This window comes from Zea mays, chromosome 7 (genome assembly GCF_902167145.1).
Source record: "Zea mays cultivar B73 chromosome 7, Zm-B73-REFERENCE-NAM-5.0, whole genome shotgun sequence".
Lineage (NCBI taxonomy): Eukaryota > Viridiplantae > Streptophyta > Magnoliopsida > Poales > Poaceae > Zea > Zea mays.
In genome coordinates this window covers 156,503,734-156,521,309 of record NC_050102.1, presented here as the reverse complement: position 1 = coordinate 156,521,309, position 17,576 = coordinate 156,503,734, and the positions used below count along the sequence as shown (strand labels likewise).

At 46.7% G+C, this 17,576-nt stretch overlaps 2 protein-coding genes across 3 annotated transcripts; one reads left to right on the top strand and one right to left on the bottom strand.

The window, feature by feature from the left end:
• The first annotated feature begins 10,044 nt into the window (after positions 1 to 10,044).
• LOC100192083 (uncharacterized) lies at positions 10,045 to 14,053 on the top strand. Of its 2 annotated transcripts, NM_001367076.1 has the most exons (3): positions 10,045 to 10,297; positions 10,744 to 10,881; positions 13,798 to 14,053. In NM_001367076.1, exons 1-3 carry the CDS (start codon positions 10,207 to 10,209, stop codon positions 13,809 to 13,811), a joined length of 243 nt encoding a protein of 80 aa, NP_001354005.1. In that variant the 5' UTR covers positions 10,045 to 10,206; the 3' UTR covers positions 13,812 to 14,053. The 2 variants fall into 2 exon arrangements, with proteins under 2 accessions (NP_001354005.1, XP_035816255.1); XM_035960362.1 differs by lacking the exon at positions 13,798 to 14,053 and having other exon boundaries at positions 10,070 to 10,297; positions 10,744 to 13,712.
• A 285-nt stretch (positions 14,054 to 14,338) lies between these two features.
• Positions 14,339 to 17,576, bottom strand: LOC100382055 (uncharacterized). Its single transcript, NM_001174820.1, has 2 exons — positions 14,944 to 17,576; positions 14,339 to 14,859 (listed from the first exon to the last, which is right to left on the bottom strand). Exons 1-2 carry the CDS (start codon positions 17,540 to 17,542, stop codon positions 14,507 to 14,509), a joined length of 2,952 nt encoding a protein of 983 aa, NP_001168291.1. The 5' UTR covers positions 17,543 to 17,576; the 3' UTR covers positions 14,339 to 14,506.

Sequence of the window (17,576 nt, the reverse complement as noted above, 5' to 3'; positions counted from 1 at the left end):
AGTACTTGATCTAGATGGATCACTTAGTGCTCTTCGCTCTACTAGTGTTGTCCTTTGTGTCTCTCACGGGGTGAGCATAGTACTCCTTAAAAATTCTACTTCGAAGCCATGCACAACTTCTTTGTCGAGTACTTTTTGTCGGACACCCGGCAAAAAATTCATCGTCACGGTGCCCAGTGACGGATTCTTTGTCGAGCATCTGGTACCCTGGAATTCAGCACAGAAGGCTCTAGTGGGCCCCTTTTGGCGACCCCTTTGTCGAGTGCCTGATGGACGAGCTCTCGGCAAAGGAGGCTCCAGTGGGCCCCTTTGCCAATCCCTTTGCCGAGTGCGATGATAGGCACTCAGCAAAAGGAGCTTCTTTGCCGAGTGTCTAGACCACAGCACTCGGCAAAAAAAGATTTACCGCTTTCTAGGCGTGCCTTCTTTGCCGAGTGCTATGGTCATGACACTTGGTAAAGTACCTCTTTGCCGAGTGTTACACTCGACAAAGTGACATCACAACACCATATATCTCACAAATATCAACACATTAAACAAGTTTCACAAACATAGGTCTCACCAAGTATCTCACAAACATTTTCACAAACAATTATCTCACAAGTTTCTCAAATATGTCACCAACACAATGTCATCAACAAGGTGGGGTGGCTGGATTGGTTCAGCGAAGGGCTTGGCGAAGCGTGAGGGTTGTTTGATGCCTCCGATTGTCCCTGCACAGAGAAGAGATTGCATGTGTGAGACCAGATAAATATATATCATGCAGGACTAAAATTTTGATACTCACAGGAGTATGGAACTGAGCAGAGTTAGCTGCAAGGAAAAACGGAGGTGGAGGAGCAAAACCGGATGCGATGCCAAGGCTCTGCATGTACTGAAACATCTCTTTCATCCTATTCTCCATCTACTCACATTGCATCCTCTCATCATCTAGCTGAGTCTATAATATTTCGCCCTAAAGTTACGATAATGAAAAGACAAGATATATAATAATCAATGAACGGCGAATAGATAAGTAATAACTTGGAGGTTCTTTATCCGATGACGTGAGTTGTCCTGCTGAGGTCGTATCACTGGGCTCGCGCTCGTGCTCCTTGCTCGCACCTGAGACAGAGTGGGAGTGGAGGACGAGTCGATTGCACCGTCGATAATCCAGTACTGCCCACCCATGCCTCTTGCCTACTCCGACCCTCATGAGGACATCTCCGTCGATGTCCTTGGTCCTCAGAACGTAATATGGCTCATGGACCTCCCTTGGCCATGGCGGTGTACTTACTTAGGCGGATGTGGATGGCGGAGTTGTTGTACGCCTTAGGCCCGTCCTCCGGGTTGCAGGTGACGTCGGACGTCGCCTTGCCTTTGTGGGCCATAGCATACGCCGAGAAGGTGGAGCATGGCTGGCCACGATCTAAATTGAAGTTTTATGATTTCATGTAAAGGACGGCTATAGGTTTCTACACATAGTATGTGACAACCTTCACGAAACACTGTCAAATTTTTATCAGTCTCTACATATGATATGATGACATGTCGACAAGTTTCATGATTTTTTAAATTTGTTTGTGTTTTATACAATTTTAAAACAACTAGATCGCAAGTTCACGATCATGTTTTGTGAGCGTGGTGTTCGAAAATTCCGGCTATTCCTGAAATAGACCGTAACTTGTTCTAAATAACATGAATATCATTTTTCCATTCATTGTTTTCCATTTTTCGAGTGACTTACAGTTTAAATTTGAATTATCCGAGTAAATTCATTTAAATGAACTAAATCTAATAGTTCTAGCAAACGCTTTTATAATTGTACCGAAATTGAACATGTAGGTCTACATATTGTAGGAACACACCACAAAAAGTTTAGGGGAAAAAAGGAAAAAATATTTTGCCGAGTGTCAAAGAAGACAGTCGGCAAAATATATGTTTGCCGAGTGTTTGCCACGTGACACTCGGCAAATAAGTTATTTTGCCGAGTGTCAACGCCTGACACTCGGCAAGTTAACGTCGCCAACTATAGACAGCTGCTGACGACCTTTGCTGAGCCTCGTGTTTCGTCGAGAGCTTGACACTCGGCAAAACCTCCTTTGCTGAGTGTCTCGCCCTCGGTAAACGAGGTCTTTACCGAGAATCTTATTTCGCTAAGAGTGGCACTCGGCTAATGAGATATTAATATTTTACTTTAAAAGTGGTTCCAGCATAAATCATGAACAAATCGTCATGGGTTTGAGTGTTTGACTTGACACTAAAGAAATTGTTTGAGTGTTTGACCTGACACTAAGAATAAGAAAACTAAACATCTCAACAGTCGCACTTGCGTAGTGACATGGTCCATACATGGCATGCAAAGTATCTGAAGATGTTTTTCATTTAGTTTAACTCCTGGGTGATAATGGATCACGATACAAATACTTTTTCACAAAATATTAGGCCACTAAATAAATTTTAGTTTAAAAATAAATAAAATAGGGTCTGACCCTAATCCGATCCGTTCCTTAAATTATATAGTGTAAAATTTAGAGCTCATTTTCACCTCTACTCACTCTCTATCCTTCCTTTTCCAAATACCTTTTTAGTGCGTGACGTCCTTTTATCTAGATCCTGGAACAGTGTGTGCACACGAAACTAATTGCACCCGCAGGCCGCAGCTAGCCGTATCTTCCCGTCCTAGCCTCTAGCTAAATTAACAAAGGCAAAAGGAAAACCTTGTGCTTTAAGCCGCCAGTGCAATGGGAGGAGGGTTACCCATTTCTTCTCCCCATCGTCGTCACTAAAAACGTCTCATCTTGTTGCAAGCATGCAACTCCGGGCCCTACACAATTTTCAGTTTTGTCTCGATCGAGCCGATATATCACATAAAATAAAGGTGCACACTCTGTGTCATGACGCACGCACGTCTTGTGAGTGTGACGGCGCGACCCCATATCACACTCAAAGATAACTGAAGGTGTGCTTCATGACATGTCGTGGAAGCTGCAGCCACGTGTGATGCAGCAGCTTGCAACTTCAAACTAGTTTATTATAGACCCACCAGGATGTTTTAATCATTGAATGTAACCGTAAGAGATACACATCAATTGATCACGTACGGGAGGGGAGTTCTTTGATACTCACTCCATCGTAAATCTACAAGACAATTTAACCATGTTGCATTGGAGAATCAAAATATTTTAATGTCAACTAAAATAATAGAGGAAATTATAAAGATCTATGGCATCAAACTTGTCCAAAATTATAGATAGAATTACAAAGATTTACGGCATCGAATAAATATATGGTTCGATATAAAAAAACTTTATAATTTTTTCATAATTTCCATCAAATTTCATCCTTCGAAAAAAGTTGAAAACGACTTGTAATTCGAAAAGGAGAGATTACATTTTATTAGTTCCTCACAACGATCTATTTGTGGATTCATTCCAAATATAGATTGAAAAAACCGAGCATCTTTAAATGTTAATCGGCACATTATTGGTGGATCACCATACCTTTTTTTCAAGATCCTGTACAAATGCAGATGTTTATATATAAAGGGTACTCACACATCATCTATCACCAAATCCATAGAATATCACGCTGATAGGTTCAAGGAGCTGGCTAGAGAGGGGGTAAATAGTCATTTTAAAAATTAATCACAACAGCTAACTAAAATAAATCTTGAATTAAACAGAGCGATCTGTTGCATTTTGTCAATGTTGGGATGTAAGGAGGCTTACATAGCAAGCAATTGTCCATGATCTATATGAACTCGAAAATGCTATCATTATGTGTACCTTCTTAGCTGAAGCAACATCATCTAAGAAAGAGCAATGCACAAGTCACCCCTGCCCCAATTGTTGAAGAAGAGGGTGTTGAAAAACATGTCCATGAGCTTGAATTATTAGGTCCGACTTACGAGCTTGAATATGTTGGTGTGGACGATGAGGGCATTTATTTGGATGATAATGTTCTTTAGGATGTTGTAGCTCTGTCTGGTGTTGAAACCCCTATTGATGTTGTTATAGTAACAAATGTGGTGGTCGACAGTGATGAGGATGGTAGAGAGGAGGATATTGTTGATGCTAATTGGGAAGGTACCGAAGATGACAATATTAGCATTCCTATTGTTGTACATGATAAGGGAAATCTTGTCAATAGGAAATTAAAAAGGAATTTAAATTTAACATTGACAAGAATGAACCGGGGATGTTTATAGCTCATTGTGTTGAGATGCGGATGGCATATTTTTGCAAGACCAATGATGGGAAAAAGTATATTTCAGGTACTATATATTTTTATATTTCATTTTATGTGCAAGCATAGGATTGTCATGTTATTTTTTATATTCCATTGTATTTGTTCGCATTTCTTTTTGATTATAGTTTTGAAGGCATAGGATCAAGCATAATTGTGCAAGCACGCAAAGAAATGAGAAGGCAAAGAATGCTACAAATGCATGGATATGTGAAAGAGTTATGGATTGGCTAACGAAAGATGGTACAGTTGGTGCAAGTAAATTAGAGAGGAGACTGCATGAAATTTGTGGGTAAGGTGTTTGATGACCATCTATGGCCAGCCTTTATTCATGTACTCGAGAGGACTTTGGACCCACATGGCACCAATGGAAGCAGCTAGACCCGATGTTAAGGATTTTTTTGTATTGCATAAAAGGTTGTGGAGTAGAAGTAAGTTTGGAGAAGGTTCCAAAGCTTACTTTGTTACTAACAACATAGCTGAGTGCTTCAACAATTGAATTAAGAAATATAAGTGTTTGTTATTGTTGATCTGCTTGACAAGATAAGGAAAATGTTCATGATAAAATTTAGAAAAAGGAGAATAATTGGCAACTCGATAGCGGGCATTATTCTTCCAAGTATCATGAGTCATCTCAATGAGAAGAGCATGAATTTGCAATATATGTTGAGTCTAGTAGCAACACAATGGCTGAAGTAAGTGGTAAGGACATTTTAGACATATACTTGATATAAATTCATGGACTTTCATCACTTCACTTCCAAACAACAAAATTGTTGATTTTGTACATCCATACTACGATGTTGAGAAGTTCAAGTCATTCTATGTTGGAGTCATTCCACCACTTACTGATCAAGCTCGTTGGCCCAAAGTGAATCTTGGATTTAAGCTACGCCCACCAGTACTATAAGGAGAACTGCAGGGAGGCCAAAAATACAATGGAAGTTATGAGGGATAGAAAGAGGGCACCATCAAAATGCTCTATATGCCAAGGTACAGGTCATCAATGAAGAATATGTAAAAGATGCCAACTAGATGTAGATGATGAACCAAACAAGAGGTATAGAAATATTCTTTTCTTTCGGTTGAGCTTATAAATTTGCAATGATGATGTGTGCTTATACTTTTTCCTAACTACTTTTTACCATGTTGCACATAGAAGGAGAAACACAAAGACATCCAGTGTTGCCGTCACAAATCAATTGGAGAGTGGGACATCGAATGTTGCTGAATCTAATTAGCTACAAGTTGTCGGATCGAATGTTGATGCCTCCAACAAGTTGGAGGGTGCTTGATGCATCAAGAGCCCAAAATGTGTTGGGTTTGTGCATTTTATTTTGCTCCAAAAGTGATCAATGGAAGGAATGTAGTAGAATTAAAAGTATTTGCTAGGTGTAATGAATTTTATTTTCTCCAAAACTGCTTCGTGGAAGGAATGTGCTAAACTCTATTTTGTTCCAAGACTACTTGCTCGATGGAATGTAATCGGAATTTGAACTTGCTAGATGTCAAATTTTCTTAATCCATATTCCAATAATTTCTTTACATAAATTATGTTGTCAACAAATATTGGTAAATTTGTCATGTTCAATCTGAAAAAGTGAAAAAATCTCATATTTAAAGAGTAAACATGGATAAATAAGAGATCTGCTCCTAAGGGTATACATGTTCAAATGCTAAAAAGTAACTACAATAATAGAAAAATGGTACAAATTAAAGGGAAATAGTTTGAAACTCTGAACGTGCAGGGAAAACATGTTTAGTCAGGGACATATAAAGGATAGAGTCGAAAAACAAGGGCAAATAAAGTATTAACCCAACATATTTTATATGCCAAATGATAAATTACAATTCCAATCCCCACCGTCTCCAGTGAGGTGGCTCAGACAACACCAAACATGGTCGCTGCCCCTTCCTCCTCCCCTCTTCGCCTTGCCACCACCAGAGTAAGCAAATGAAAGTCTCGAGCATTCCCTGCGACTTCAAGCCTCGCAGGTGTGGCAAGCGGTGGCGCCACGCCGGGTGCTTGCGCCGGTGTCCCTCATCTCCTCAATCAAACAACTACAATCTAAAATAAAACATAACTAATCCTAAAATTATCAAATCAAAAACTCATATACCTCAATCGATTACATGAGAGCTCTATTGTGCTCACGATTGGTAGCCCCACGTGCATGTGTCATTGTCTTCTTTGTGTTGCTGCTTGCCTGCACTGGCACGTCATTATTGTACGGGTATACTAGTGTGTTTAATTCGTTGTCTCACTTGCCACAGTTTGCCACGTCTAATATTAGACATGTTTTGACCGAGTTAGGCATGTGTTTGGTTTATAGCTACAATTGTGACAAGGTTTTTCTTCTGTTGCGTAGGTCCTACTCGTCATTGACTCGTAAAAGTGTAGCAGATTTTCTTAGACATGACACAGTTATGGCGCAAGATTTAAGGGACTAACTTTAAACAAGTATGGTAGAAACTGTGGCAGTTTTTGGCACCTTAAGTATGTAACCAAACATAATACATGTCTAAATGGTCGGGATCTGCTGAACGGCCCGTGGTTCGACACGGTTTAGTCCGGCCCGAGCCCAGTCTGGCCTGTTGTCCATTGGGTCCATCTGGACCCGCCTCTCGATCATCGTAACGTGCTTGAGCCTTAGACTGACTCTACCAGTGTGTAAAATAAGGGACGCGGAACTTTGTCTTAGATGCGACATGACTAGCTAGGCTCGACATGGCCTAGTTTTATTTTCCCCCTATTTTTCATAAACATATATATATTATACAAAAAACATGTGTGTTATATTGGCGAGGTAGATGTAAATATGTAGGCTTTGTTTGGGACTGCTTCAGTTTTAAAAAATTGATAAAGTTGATGAAGCATGTCATTAGGAGCTTCAAAAAACCATGAAGTTGAAGTTGTGAACCTTTAAAAGACATTTATATAAGTTGTTTTTTTTAATTATTTAGATTAAAAATAATTTTTAAAACTATTTCAATTTAAATTACAGGTTTACAACCGGAACCTAGTGCAGTCCCAAACACCCGTAATTAGAATAATCATCATGGTTCAAATCCCTAGTTTATACAATGTAGCTTATTTTTACGCACGGAGCCGGGAGTGAGCAGTCTCACATAGATTATAGGTTTACGGTAAACAAGAGTTTTGATTAAAATTTAATCTCTACTAACTATTAAGGCAATAGTGTAGAGCATCTCCTGTCCCCGCCTCCCCCCTCTGCGCACACGCCCCCATCTTCCCCGCGAAAGCTACAACCGCCACGCCGAGAAACCCGCCCCCAACAGCTGTCGTCCAGTCCCATCCCCATTCCGCATCCACGATGCTCGAGGTCTGCAGCCACGTGCGGTAATCGACGCGTCGGTGCTTGCGGAGGGCCGGGGAGGCGGAGGCGGAGGAGGTGGAGGTGGAGGTGGAGGGGAGAAGCGAGGAGGATTGGGCGAGAAAGACGGCATGGTCAAAGTCGGGATCGTAGGCCTGGTCCCCGCAGGCGGCGCAGAAGAGCTCAGCGCGGTAGACGTCGACGGCGATCTGGTGGCCGGGCGTTGCGGAGGCGGAGGCGTGCGTGGCAGCGTGGGAGGGGCAGAAGACAGCGACGCGGGAGAGGAGAGGCGGGCGTAGAGGCAGGAGGTGGGGAATGGGGATGCGGCGGCGCAGGGCGAGCAGCGCGGGAGCTCGCGCGGGTCCCGTCGGATCTCGGGGCAGCCGAGCGGGCGCACGCGCAGGCAGCGGCGGAGGAAGCGCAGCAGGCGCGAGGACAGGCGGTGCGCGGCGAGGTGCGAGCATGGCGGTGGTACGAACGGGGTGGACATCAAGGAGGGGAGGGGACGGACCGAGGTGTGCTGTGGTGGGGACAGCGGCGGCGGGTGACGAGGTGGCCGGGTCGGGTGGGGGTGCAGCCGGTGGAGTGTGGCAGCAGGTGGTGCGGGGGGAGGTGGAGGTGGTGCTCTGGTACTCTGGTCCGATGGCGGTGGCCGTGCGGTCGCGGCGATGGTAGTCCTCTACCTCGACCAGCCGGAGATCTGCCAGGTGGCCCGCATCAACAGCGCCTTCCGCGGCGCAGCCTCGGCGTACTGCGTCTGGGCCACCAAGCTCCCCACCAACTACCGCTACCTTGCGGCCCTAGCCACGACCGCCCGATGACGAGGGTTGTGGCGATTGAGATGCCAACGGCAAGCGCTTGACCAAGAATGAGATTTACGCTTGTATGTGTCGATCCACCCTCTTTGATGTCACAGAAAGGTAAACTCATTTGGTCATTCCTCCATGGAGGTATTATGCTTGTTTGTTAGGGCCGATCTGTTGTTGTGGATGCGGTTCTGTTATTAGCCTCGTGTTTGCTTGAAATTGTCTATTTTGCTTAATAGCCATCCATGCTGTCTATTTTAGGAATTCTGGATTCTGAAGAACAAGGGAGCCCTTTGCATGAGTATATCATCAAAGGCAATGACTATTACCGGGATAGATGATCGGAGGTACTAGAGCCACCTCGCCACAGAGGAATCAAGGTACTTCTTTTCTTTAAGGCTGTTATTTTGTATAGCTTCTCCTTGATGTGTGTATCCCATTTCCTTTATATTTCTTATTGCTGCAACCACTTCAAAGTTTCAATTTTAGTTCAGGTTTTGTAGCAGCATTGTCAAGAGTTATTGAGTAATTTTTAAATTTAGCTGCCCAAAAAGTTCATACTAAAAAACAGTTGAACTCTTCTTACTTCCTGAGAGAGAGAGATCGGGAGGGCAGCCACCGATTAATCAAGATTACACCAGCAATTATAGTACAGGATATCCTGACAATATATTGTCTACACCCTAGTAGGAATGTCGGTGGAACAGACGTTTATGCCGGACCGAAACTCTAGGAAGACGCTCGAAGGCAGGCCTTTGGTGAAGATGTCGGCGAACTGCGAGGTGGTTGGCACGTGGAGGACGCGCACAACACTGGCGGTTACGCGTTCACGAACAAAGTGAAGGTCAATCTCGACATGTTTGGTGTGTTGATGCTGCACCAGGTTTGTCGAGAGGTAGACAACACTCATATTGTCGCAGTAAGCAGCCATGGCACGCTGGAGAGGCTGTTGAAGCTCAAGTAGAAGCTAACGCAGCCAAGTCGCCTTAGTGACGCCGTTGGTGACGACACAATACTCAGCCTGTGCACTAGACCGAGAGACCGTCAGCTGTCGCTTGCTAGACCAAGAGATGAGACAGTCACCGAGGAACACGACGTACCCTGACGTGGAGCGATGAGTGTTCGGACTCTTGGCCCAGTTGGCATCGGTGTAGACAGTCAGCGTGTGCGGCGAGGAAGCACGAGCTACGAATAGCTCGAGGTCGACGGTGCCGTGCAGATAGCGAAGGATGCGCTTGACGGCGGTGAGATGCGGCTCCCGAGGATCATGCATGTAGAGGCAGACTTGTACTGCATAAGTGATGTTCGGGCGGGTGAAGGTGAGATACTGCAAGGCACCGACCAGGTTGCGGTACAACGTCGACTCTGGAACCGGTGAGCCATCGGAGGAGAGCTTGGCCTAAGTGTTCACCGGGGTACTGCAAGGCTTGCATGCAGTCATGCCAGCAAACTCCATAATCTCGAGGGTGCACTGTCGTTGAGAGAGAACGAGGGACACGCATAGTATAACACATATTTTATATATAAGTTATTGTAGTATTATATGTTTCTGTTGCAACACACAGACACTCACCTAGTTATCTATAATCTGATTATTTACAGGGATACCCAAACAGTGCCTAGGCACATGGGCTTCTTTCTTGCTTTTCGGCCTCTGCCACCCTCTCAATAGACCCACGATTGGCCGCGGCCCACACACACTACAGCAACTAGGTCCAACAGGTAGGCAAGGCCCTCTCCGGTCACAAGCCTCCACAGAACTCTCCCCGACTTTGCCGTCCACTCCCCCGCCGCAGCCGCGCCGTTCGCCGGGACAGGAGGGATAGTAGAGCACCAGGATGCCGGCGACGCCGACGATCATCGGTGCCCTCCTGGGGCTGGGCACCCAGATGTACTCAAACGCTCTCCGCAAGCTCCCCTACATGCGCCGTATGGTTCTGTCTCTCCCCCCCCCCCCCCCCCCCCCCCCCTTTCTCCTATCCCCTGTTCGTTTCTCCGTTTCATGATCTGTCTCCGCATTGCGTCCCGTGCTTCATGAGTTGTCCTGGCGCCCGATTCCGTCTGGTCTGCGGTACACCTGCCCCCGCGGTGTTTCGGTTGGTCTGGGCGCCTTCCTATGATTCTTGATTTTGGGGTTTGTGGACTCTAGATTCAGACTAGGTTGTTGTCTTCTGCTACGGAGAAATATTACGATTTGATTTAGAAAGTACGCAATTTAGGTCTTAGGTTCGCCTTCATTTAGGAGGCCATACTGTAGAAGAGATTTCTCTTTTGGCCACCATTCCCCCTTAATATTCATGATTTCAGTATCTGCGTGTCTCCTTCTAAATACGACGATTCATTCTCATATGCATCTTATGTCTAAATTGTTATAGATCCATGGGAGCATTTGTTGGGGATGGGTCTCGGTGCAGTGTTTGTGAACCAGCTGGTAAAGTTTGATGAGAAGCTCAAGGAGGACCTCGACAAGATGCTTGAGCGCGCCAGGCTAGCCAACGAGCAGCGCTACATTGGTACTGTGCTAACTTGCCCTGGCATGTTATGTCTGCAAATTCATTTTGCTATTGTTGCCGGTAGTTCTCGCTAATAATCTGCTATATTGCGTCAGCCATTAACCATGACTAGGAGAGTTACAAGATGTATCATTTTGTTCCAATTTTAACATATAAGTTGTCATACCACCAGTCCACCAGTAGGGCTGGAAACGAGCCGAGCATCGGCTCGGTAACTCGACGAGCTGAAGGAGGCTCAAGCCGGCTCGGCTTGGCTCACGAGTTGCACCCAGATAAATATTGTTGCATTATACTATATAATTAATTAACAGGATGTAAATGTGGAATATAGAATCGTCATTCAACATTACGAGTAACCTAAATTATGAATTGTCATATATCCTAAGGAATGAGCTATCTATCTAAAGAATTATCCATTATCCATTATCCATCATTAATCTGCAGTTTGATTAATTTAGCACACCTAGCGTAGCTCTGGCTCGCGAGCCGGAACGAGTCCACTCGCTGCACCAACGAGCCCAAAAAACCGTGCCACTCCAAGCTCGAGTAGGCTCGCGAGCTTTGAGCTTATTTTCTAGCCCTAGTTGGCAGTGTTCGAAGAATGGAATGTGTTTAGTTGTATTCTAAAACCCTTTTATCCTTAATGCAATTTTCGAGGAAAACACACACATTTGATTCTGGTCGAAACAGTGGGACTGGAGAGATTGAGGAGCACCTTCACCTACCTTGTCAGGCTTATAGAGACTTCTCATAGGCGCAGACCTATATGTTAATCAATGGGTCAAAGTTTTCTATGCTATAGTTTGCATTGACCTAGATCACAAACGGATCCAGTTCTGATTTGAGGGACGTTGCTATAGGCTATATGCTAGAGAGATTAGAGACCTTTTCGGCTTTCCAGCTTCTTAGACTAGGATACACATCCTGTGCTATGGAGCTGCAAATCTACTAAGACGTCCTCACGGCAGGGATATACCATCGTCAGCACATGTGACTTCGTTGTTCATGCCACCCTTTAGAGATGGGTCCTGCTGAGCTCCAGTAGTGCCTTTGAGTACGCTAATTTGATCTGCAAATTTATATTTCAATCTGCCTTCCTGACAGCACAGGTAAAGAGATCTACAAAGTCTATAATTTGACTGTCTAAGTGTGAAACAAAGCTGCGACATCACAATTTGCTTAGACATGGGAATCTTTAAGTTTCCGTATCAGGATCTTGCATAAAATGGAAATGGAACACATCTCCCACGAGCTACGTTAGCAAATCACCTTTCAGCTTTGCTTGAAAATGGAAATGGAGGAAAATATATGAATTTCAAATCATTTGAAGAACTTTCATTTCTGATATCAGGGGTAAAGGGTGAACTTAAGACCTTCCAAAAGGAAAAAAGTAGATTCCTTTACTTCCATAGAAACGTTGGAGTCTTCCTGAGTTTCTTTTTTTGTGATGTGAATATTCCCAGTCATCCTTGCAAATGTAGTGCAAAAGGGCTAGTGTGGCAATTTAGACTTGTTTGTTTCTTTACTGTGTTTTTCACTGTATCTGATTTGAATAAGATGTCTTTCACACTAATAAAGTGTTGTCTTAATGGGTTTAAAAAATTATGTATTTTGAGGATTGTTTGAAATATCATTAGGCCCAGTTTGGATCCTTAGAATTGAATTATATGCTAACAATAGTAATTTAGACATAGATCAATTAAGCTACTATGGTTTTATACTGAATATATTTGTATATTGCTGCTGGTCAGGGAGCGAGCCGAAGAGCTTTTTATAATTTGGAGAGTAGAAACATAGACTAGTAATACACAAAATCAATTTCCACCCCTCATCCTATGAATTTGGGATAGACTTATATCTAATCTTTGGAAAGTGGTGGAATGTCAAGTTTCAAACCAAATAACATATTCTATTAAGTAAATTCCAATTCCTTCAAAAATCAAAATGAAGGGATTCAAACGGTCCCTTAGTGTAAATGTTGTTCTCTAGTAGCGGGCTGAGTGCTACATCATCAGTAGCGGGCTGAGGAGTGAGGACATTTAATCTTTAGTCCTGCCATATTGGTACCGTGCAAGAGTTGGTTTTAGTTCCAACCTTTGGCCCTATCTCTATTGTAAAAAGCGTACTTGGATTAGGTGACATTCAGTCCCTTTCAAAAGGCCTTATATTGGTCAAAGTCTGAACCTAATATCATATTCTTATTTCAATCTGCACACATTTTGCACCAGCTTATCAATTTTGTTGATTTTTGCTTCTCCTTTCTTACATTCTCCCAACCCAAAAAATGATTGCATTTTTAAACTGTTAATTGTGTCGAAGATCATACTATATTTCATTCTCACTTTACCGATGGGAAGTCCTTCATAATCCAGAAGAAAAAATATTGTGGGTCTAAATGCTTGTGTCGTTTTGTTCTAATGTTACTTGATATCTGTAATATGTTGGCCTACATGATCTAACTTCACCATATTAAGTAGTTGTACATAAGAAATAGGTACTTTCTCCAATTGCTATTTGGCTACGGAACAAAGTCGGGCTGTAAATTGAAGGTTAAACCGGACCATAGTTTCCAAGTAGGAATTTGTTATGGCTGCAAGTGGGAAGGCTTTACTACCATTTTACAGTTATAAGGTGCTGCAAAAATGTGGCTGCATGGCTAACCTATACCTGAATGGTGCTATTCCTGGTTGTGAATCCATAAAGTGGCTGAAAGCAGTTGATCATTGTACCAGTGTGTACTACTCCGTTCTTTTTTATTTGTCGCGGTTTAGTTTAAAAATGAACTAGCGGACGACAAATATTCGAGAACGGATGTAGTATAACATTAGAGGCCCTGGAAACAGCTGGTGCCTGTCTTAACCATTCTGTTTGGGTAGTCATGGGCCTAACAACTTTTCCATTCCACCTTTTGTGCAGACGATGATGAATAGATGCCCAGATTTATTTGCCAGCGACCTGTATTTTTTTTGCAACATGTTGTCAGTACACATGGCCAGGACTGATGATCCCCCATCGTCTTAGTTCTCTCAGCTTTCCGCATTTCAACTGTGATCTTGTAATAAGATGTCGGATCTCATGGATTACCAATGTAATACACCAATTATGGGTTCTTGATCTGATGGTTGGCTTTCTCTGATAAAATTACTCAATTAAAATGATTGTGTTTTTGCAATGTCAACTTTTCTCGTACACTCTACCTGACATTTCTTTCATTGCTCTTTTTCTCATCGGACGTAATAATTCGCATGACCTGTATTTGCCAAGGTTTCCTATTTTAAAGTGATACTATAATCATGTCGTCCGATGAGCACTTTAGTACTGCCTCTCTCATTTCGCAATCGCAGTACTGTTACGCCTCTGTTTCCGCTGAGTACCAAAAGGATCTCAATCATTGATGCTTCGGCATTCCTGGTTGCTGCGCATTTCCAAGTGCTTTTTACAAGCGATCCCAAAATTTGAACTTAAGAAATACAATTTTGAAGGGCATTCTTGACTCGATTCAACTTCAAACCCTAAAAATAAGTCTCTTTTTCCCTAGTTTCATGAATGAAAAGATTAAGCTAGCTTAAAAGGACGACTTAGAAAAGCAGCTACTAGGACAACTTCATCCCCCAGTTTCGAAATCCTAACGTTTTTCGCAGGCGCGGTAGTAATCGAGTGAAACGTGGAGCAGCAGATCGGAGACCTGCCGCGCGGTCGGCCTCTCCCCCGGTGCCGCCCTCGTGCACCGGAGCGCCACCTCCAGCACCTCCGTCATTGACGACTCCTCACGCGGCGCCAGCGGCTTCAGAGCAGGATCGAACACCTGCTCCCGGGCCGGCAATGGCGCGTCCATCCTTGACTGCACCCACCTCACCATGTCCATGTCTCCGCCAAAGGTCTTGTCGGTCGGTAAGAGCCCGGTGACGAGCTCCATCAGCACGATGCCCATGCTGTACACGTCGCTCCTCTCCGTCGCCTTCAGGGAGTAAGCACACTCTGCACAGAGATAATGTGGCACTTCTACTGTCAGTAACTGAACTCTTGCGTTTCTGTAGCGTTACAGATTGCCATTGAAATTACCTGGAGCGATGTACCCGTATGATCCGGCGAAGCAGGAACCTGACTCGGTGCAGTCTTTGCCGAAGGCGGCCTGCCGGTTCTCCCGAACGGCCTTGGCGAGGCCGAAGTCGCCGAGGTGCGCCTCCATGTCGCCGTCGAGGAGCACGTTGCTGGACTTGATGTCCCGGTGCACGATCCGCGGCACACAGTCGTGGTGGAGGTACTCCACGCCCTGCGCGAGCCCGGCGGCGACCTTGAGCCGCGCGTCCCAGCTGAGCGTCTGCTTCTTCCGGCCATCGCTGCCGCCGTGCAGCCAGTCGTAGAGGCTGCCGTTCTCCATGTACTCGTACACGAGCATGCCGCCGCCGCCGCCGCACTCGCGGGACGTGACGAAGCCGAGCAGCTTGACCAGGTGCCGGTGCCGGACGCGGCCCAGGGTCTTGACCTCCCGCGTGAAGCTCTTGTCGTGCAGCAGCATGCCGCTGTCCATGTCCGCGATCCTCTTCACGGCCACCGTCTCGCCAGTGGACAGCTCCGCCCTGTACACCGTGCCCGACCCGCCGGATCCGATGGCGAACTGGTCGCTCAGGTTCGCCGTGGCCTCCATGATCGCCTCCCACCGGAACTCCCGCCGCGCCGAGCCCTTGATGACGAGCTGCCGGTTTGCGCTGCCCGAGCTCGACGACGAGAACGCCGAGCAGTTCATCTCCTCTGACCCCGGGGCCTGGCGGCGCACCGCCATCAGCGCAAGCACGATGATCACGAGCACGATCAACAGCGTGACCACCGCAGTCACCAACGCGACGGACGCCGCGTGGAACGCCGACCGGCTGTTCCTGCTGCTGCAACCTCTCAGAGGGCTACCGCAGAGCCCTGCATTGTTGGCGAACGCGGCCTGGGGCCACCGGCCGAACTCAATGCCCAGCCTCCCTTCAAGCTGGTTGCTGGACAGGTCCAGCTGCACCAAGCTACTCATTCCAGCGAGCTGCGACGGCACCGCGCCGACCAGAGCGTTGTGGGACAGGTTCAGGTCTTCCAGCTTGGAGAGTGAGCCGAGTGATGCAGGGATGTGGCCACTGAAATTGTTGCTGCTCAAGTCCAACAGGCTCTGCAGCTCTTGCAGCTTGCTGATATCCGGAGGGATTGGACCGGACAGATAATTCTGTGACAGATTCAGCTCATAGAGACTGCTCAGTTTTGCAACCGTCGTTGGAATCTGACCTGAGAGCTGGTTGTGTGCGAGATTGAGCACGTTGAGGGACGCCAAGCTGCCGAGTTCAGGCGGCACTGTTCCATTGATCTGGTTGTTGTCGAGCGACAGCTTCAGGAGATTGGAGCAGTTGCTGAGCTGCACCGGGATTGCTCCGGTGAACTCGTTGTTGGAGAGTGTCAGCTCGCCGAGCTGCGGCAGCGAGCCCAGCCAGTCCGGAATCGCCCCTGACAGGCGGTTGTGGCTGAGGACGACGAGGCTGAGATTCGTGCACTGCGCGAGCGTCGCTGGGAAGCCGCCAGTGAGCGCGTTGCTTGACACGTCCAGCAGCGTCAGCGCGGTGATGCCGCCGAGCGACGGCGGGATCGGTCCGGAGAGCATGTTGCTCCCCAGGCGCACGCGCTGGAGCCCCGACGACCGGCCGAACTGCGCTGGGATCGCGCCGTCGAAGGAGTTGTTGGTGGCGTCGAACGACAACAGCCTCGCCGTGCCGCAGAGCGGCAGGAGGCTGCCGCTGAGCCGGTTGTGCGCGATGTTGACCCTCGTGATGTTCCGGCACTCGAACATGCCGTCCGGGATGGCGCCGGAGAGCGAGTTGTTGTACAGCATGAACTGCTCCAGCGAACGGAGCTTCCCAAACGTCTCGGGAATCGACCCGGACAGAGCATTGTCGGCCAAATCAAGGATTTTGAGTTGCTGGCACTCACCGAGCTCCGGCGCGATCACGCCGGACAGCTCGTTCTGCCTGAAGTCGAGGAAGATCAGTTGCGACAGGTTCCCCATGGACGCCGGTATGCTCCCGTTGAACCGGTTCCCGAAGAAATCGATCATCTGCAAGCTCGCGCAGTCCCCGATGGACTCCGGTATCTCGCCGGTGAACTGGTTCTCGTACAGGTACAGCTCCTCCAGGTTCACAAGACGGCCGATGGCGTCCGGCAGGCGACCGGAGAGCTTGTTGTGATACAATGCCAGTGTCTGGAGCTCAGTGAGGTTGAAGAGCTCTGGCGGCAGCTCGCCGGAGAGGCTGTTGTTGTTAAGGACCAGATCCGTCAGGTTGCCGAGCTCGCCGAGCGCGGCGGGGATAACGCCGGAGAGGCTGTTGTTCGCCAGGCCGAGCTGTGTCAGCGCTCGGCACCGCGAGAGCCCCTCCGGTATCTCCCCGGTGAAGTTGTTCATCGAGAGCATAAGGTGCTCGATGCTACTGGACTCCGCTTCATCGCCGCCGCACAGGTCGCCGGGGACGCTGCCGGTGAGTTGGTTGTCGGATAGCACCAAGAAAGTAAGCTGCGGCAGGCGGCCGAGCTCGGCGGGCAGCGCACCAGAGAGCATGTTGCCGGACAGGTCGATCGTGTGCACGCGCGAGAGCGCGGCGAGCGTGCGCGGGACGCGGCCGGTGAGGCGATTATTCATGAGGTTGAGGTACTGGAGCTCGCCGAGCGCGCCG

Excerpts from the sequence above, each read along its gene's own strand:
- LOC100382055 (NM_001174820.1), bottom strand. The coding sequence starts at position 17,542 with ATGAATAATCGCCTCACCGGCCGCGTCCCGCGCACGCTCGCCGCGCTC. Across the intron at positions 14,860-14,943 it reads ATACGGGTACATCGCTCCAG|AGTGTGCTTACTCCCTGAAG; the intron begins GTAATTTCAATG and ends ATCTCTGTGCAG.
- LOC100192083 (XM_035960362.1), top strand. The coding sequence starts at position 10,207 with ATGCCGGCGACGCCGACGATCATCGGTGCCCTCCTGGGGCTGGGCACC. Across the intron at positions 10,298-10,743 it reads CAAGCTCCCCTACATGCGCC|ATCCATGGGAGCATTTGTTG; the intron begins GTATGGTTCTGT and ends AAATTGTTATAG.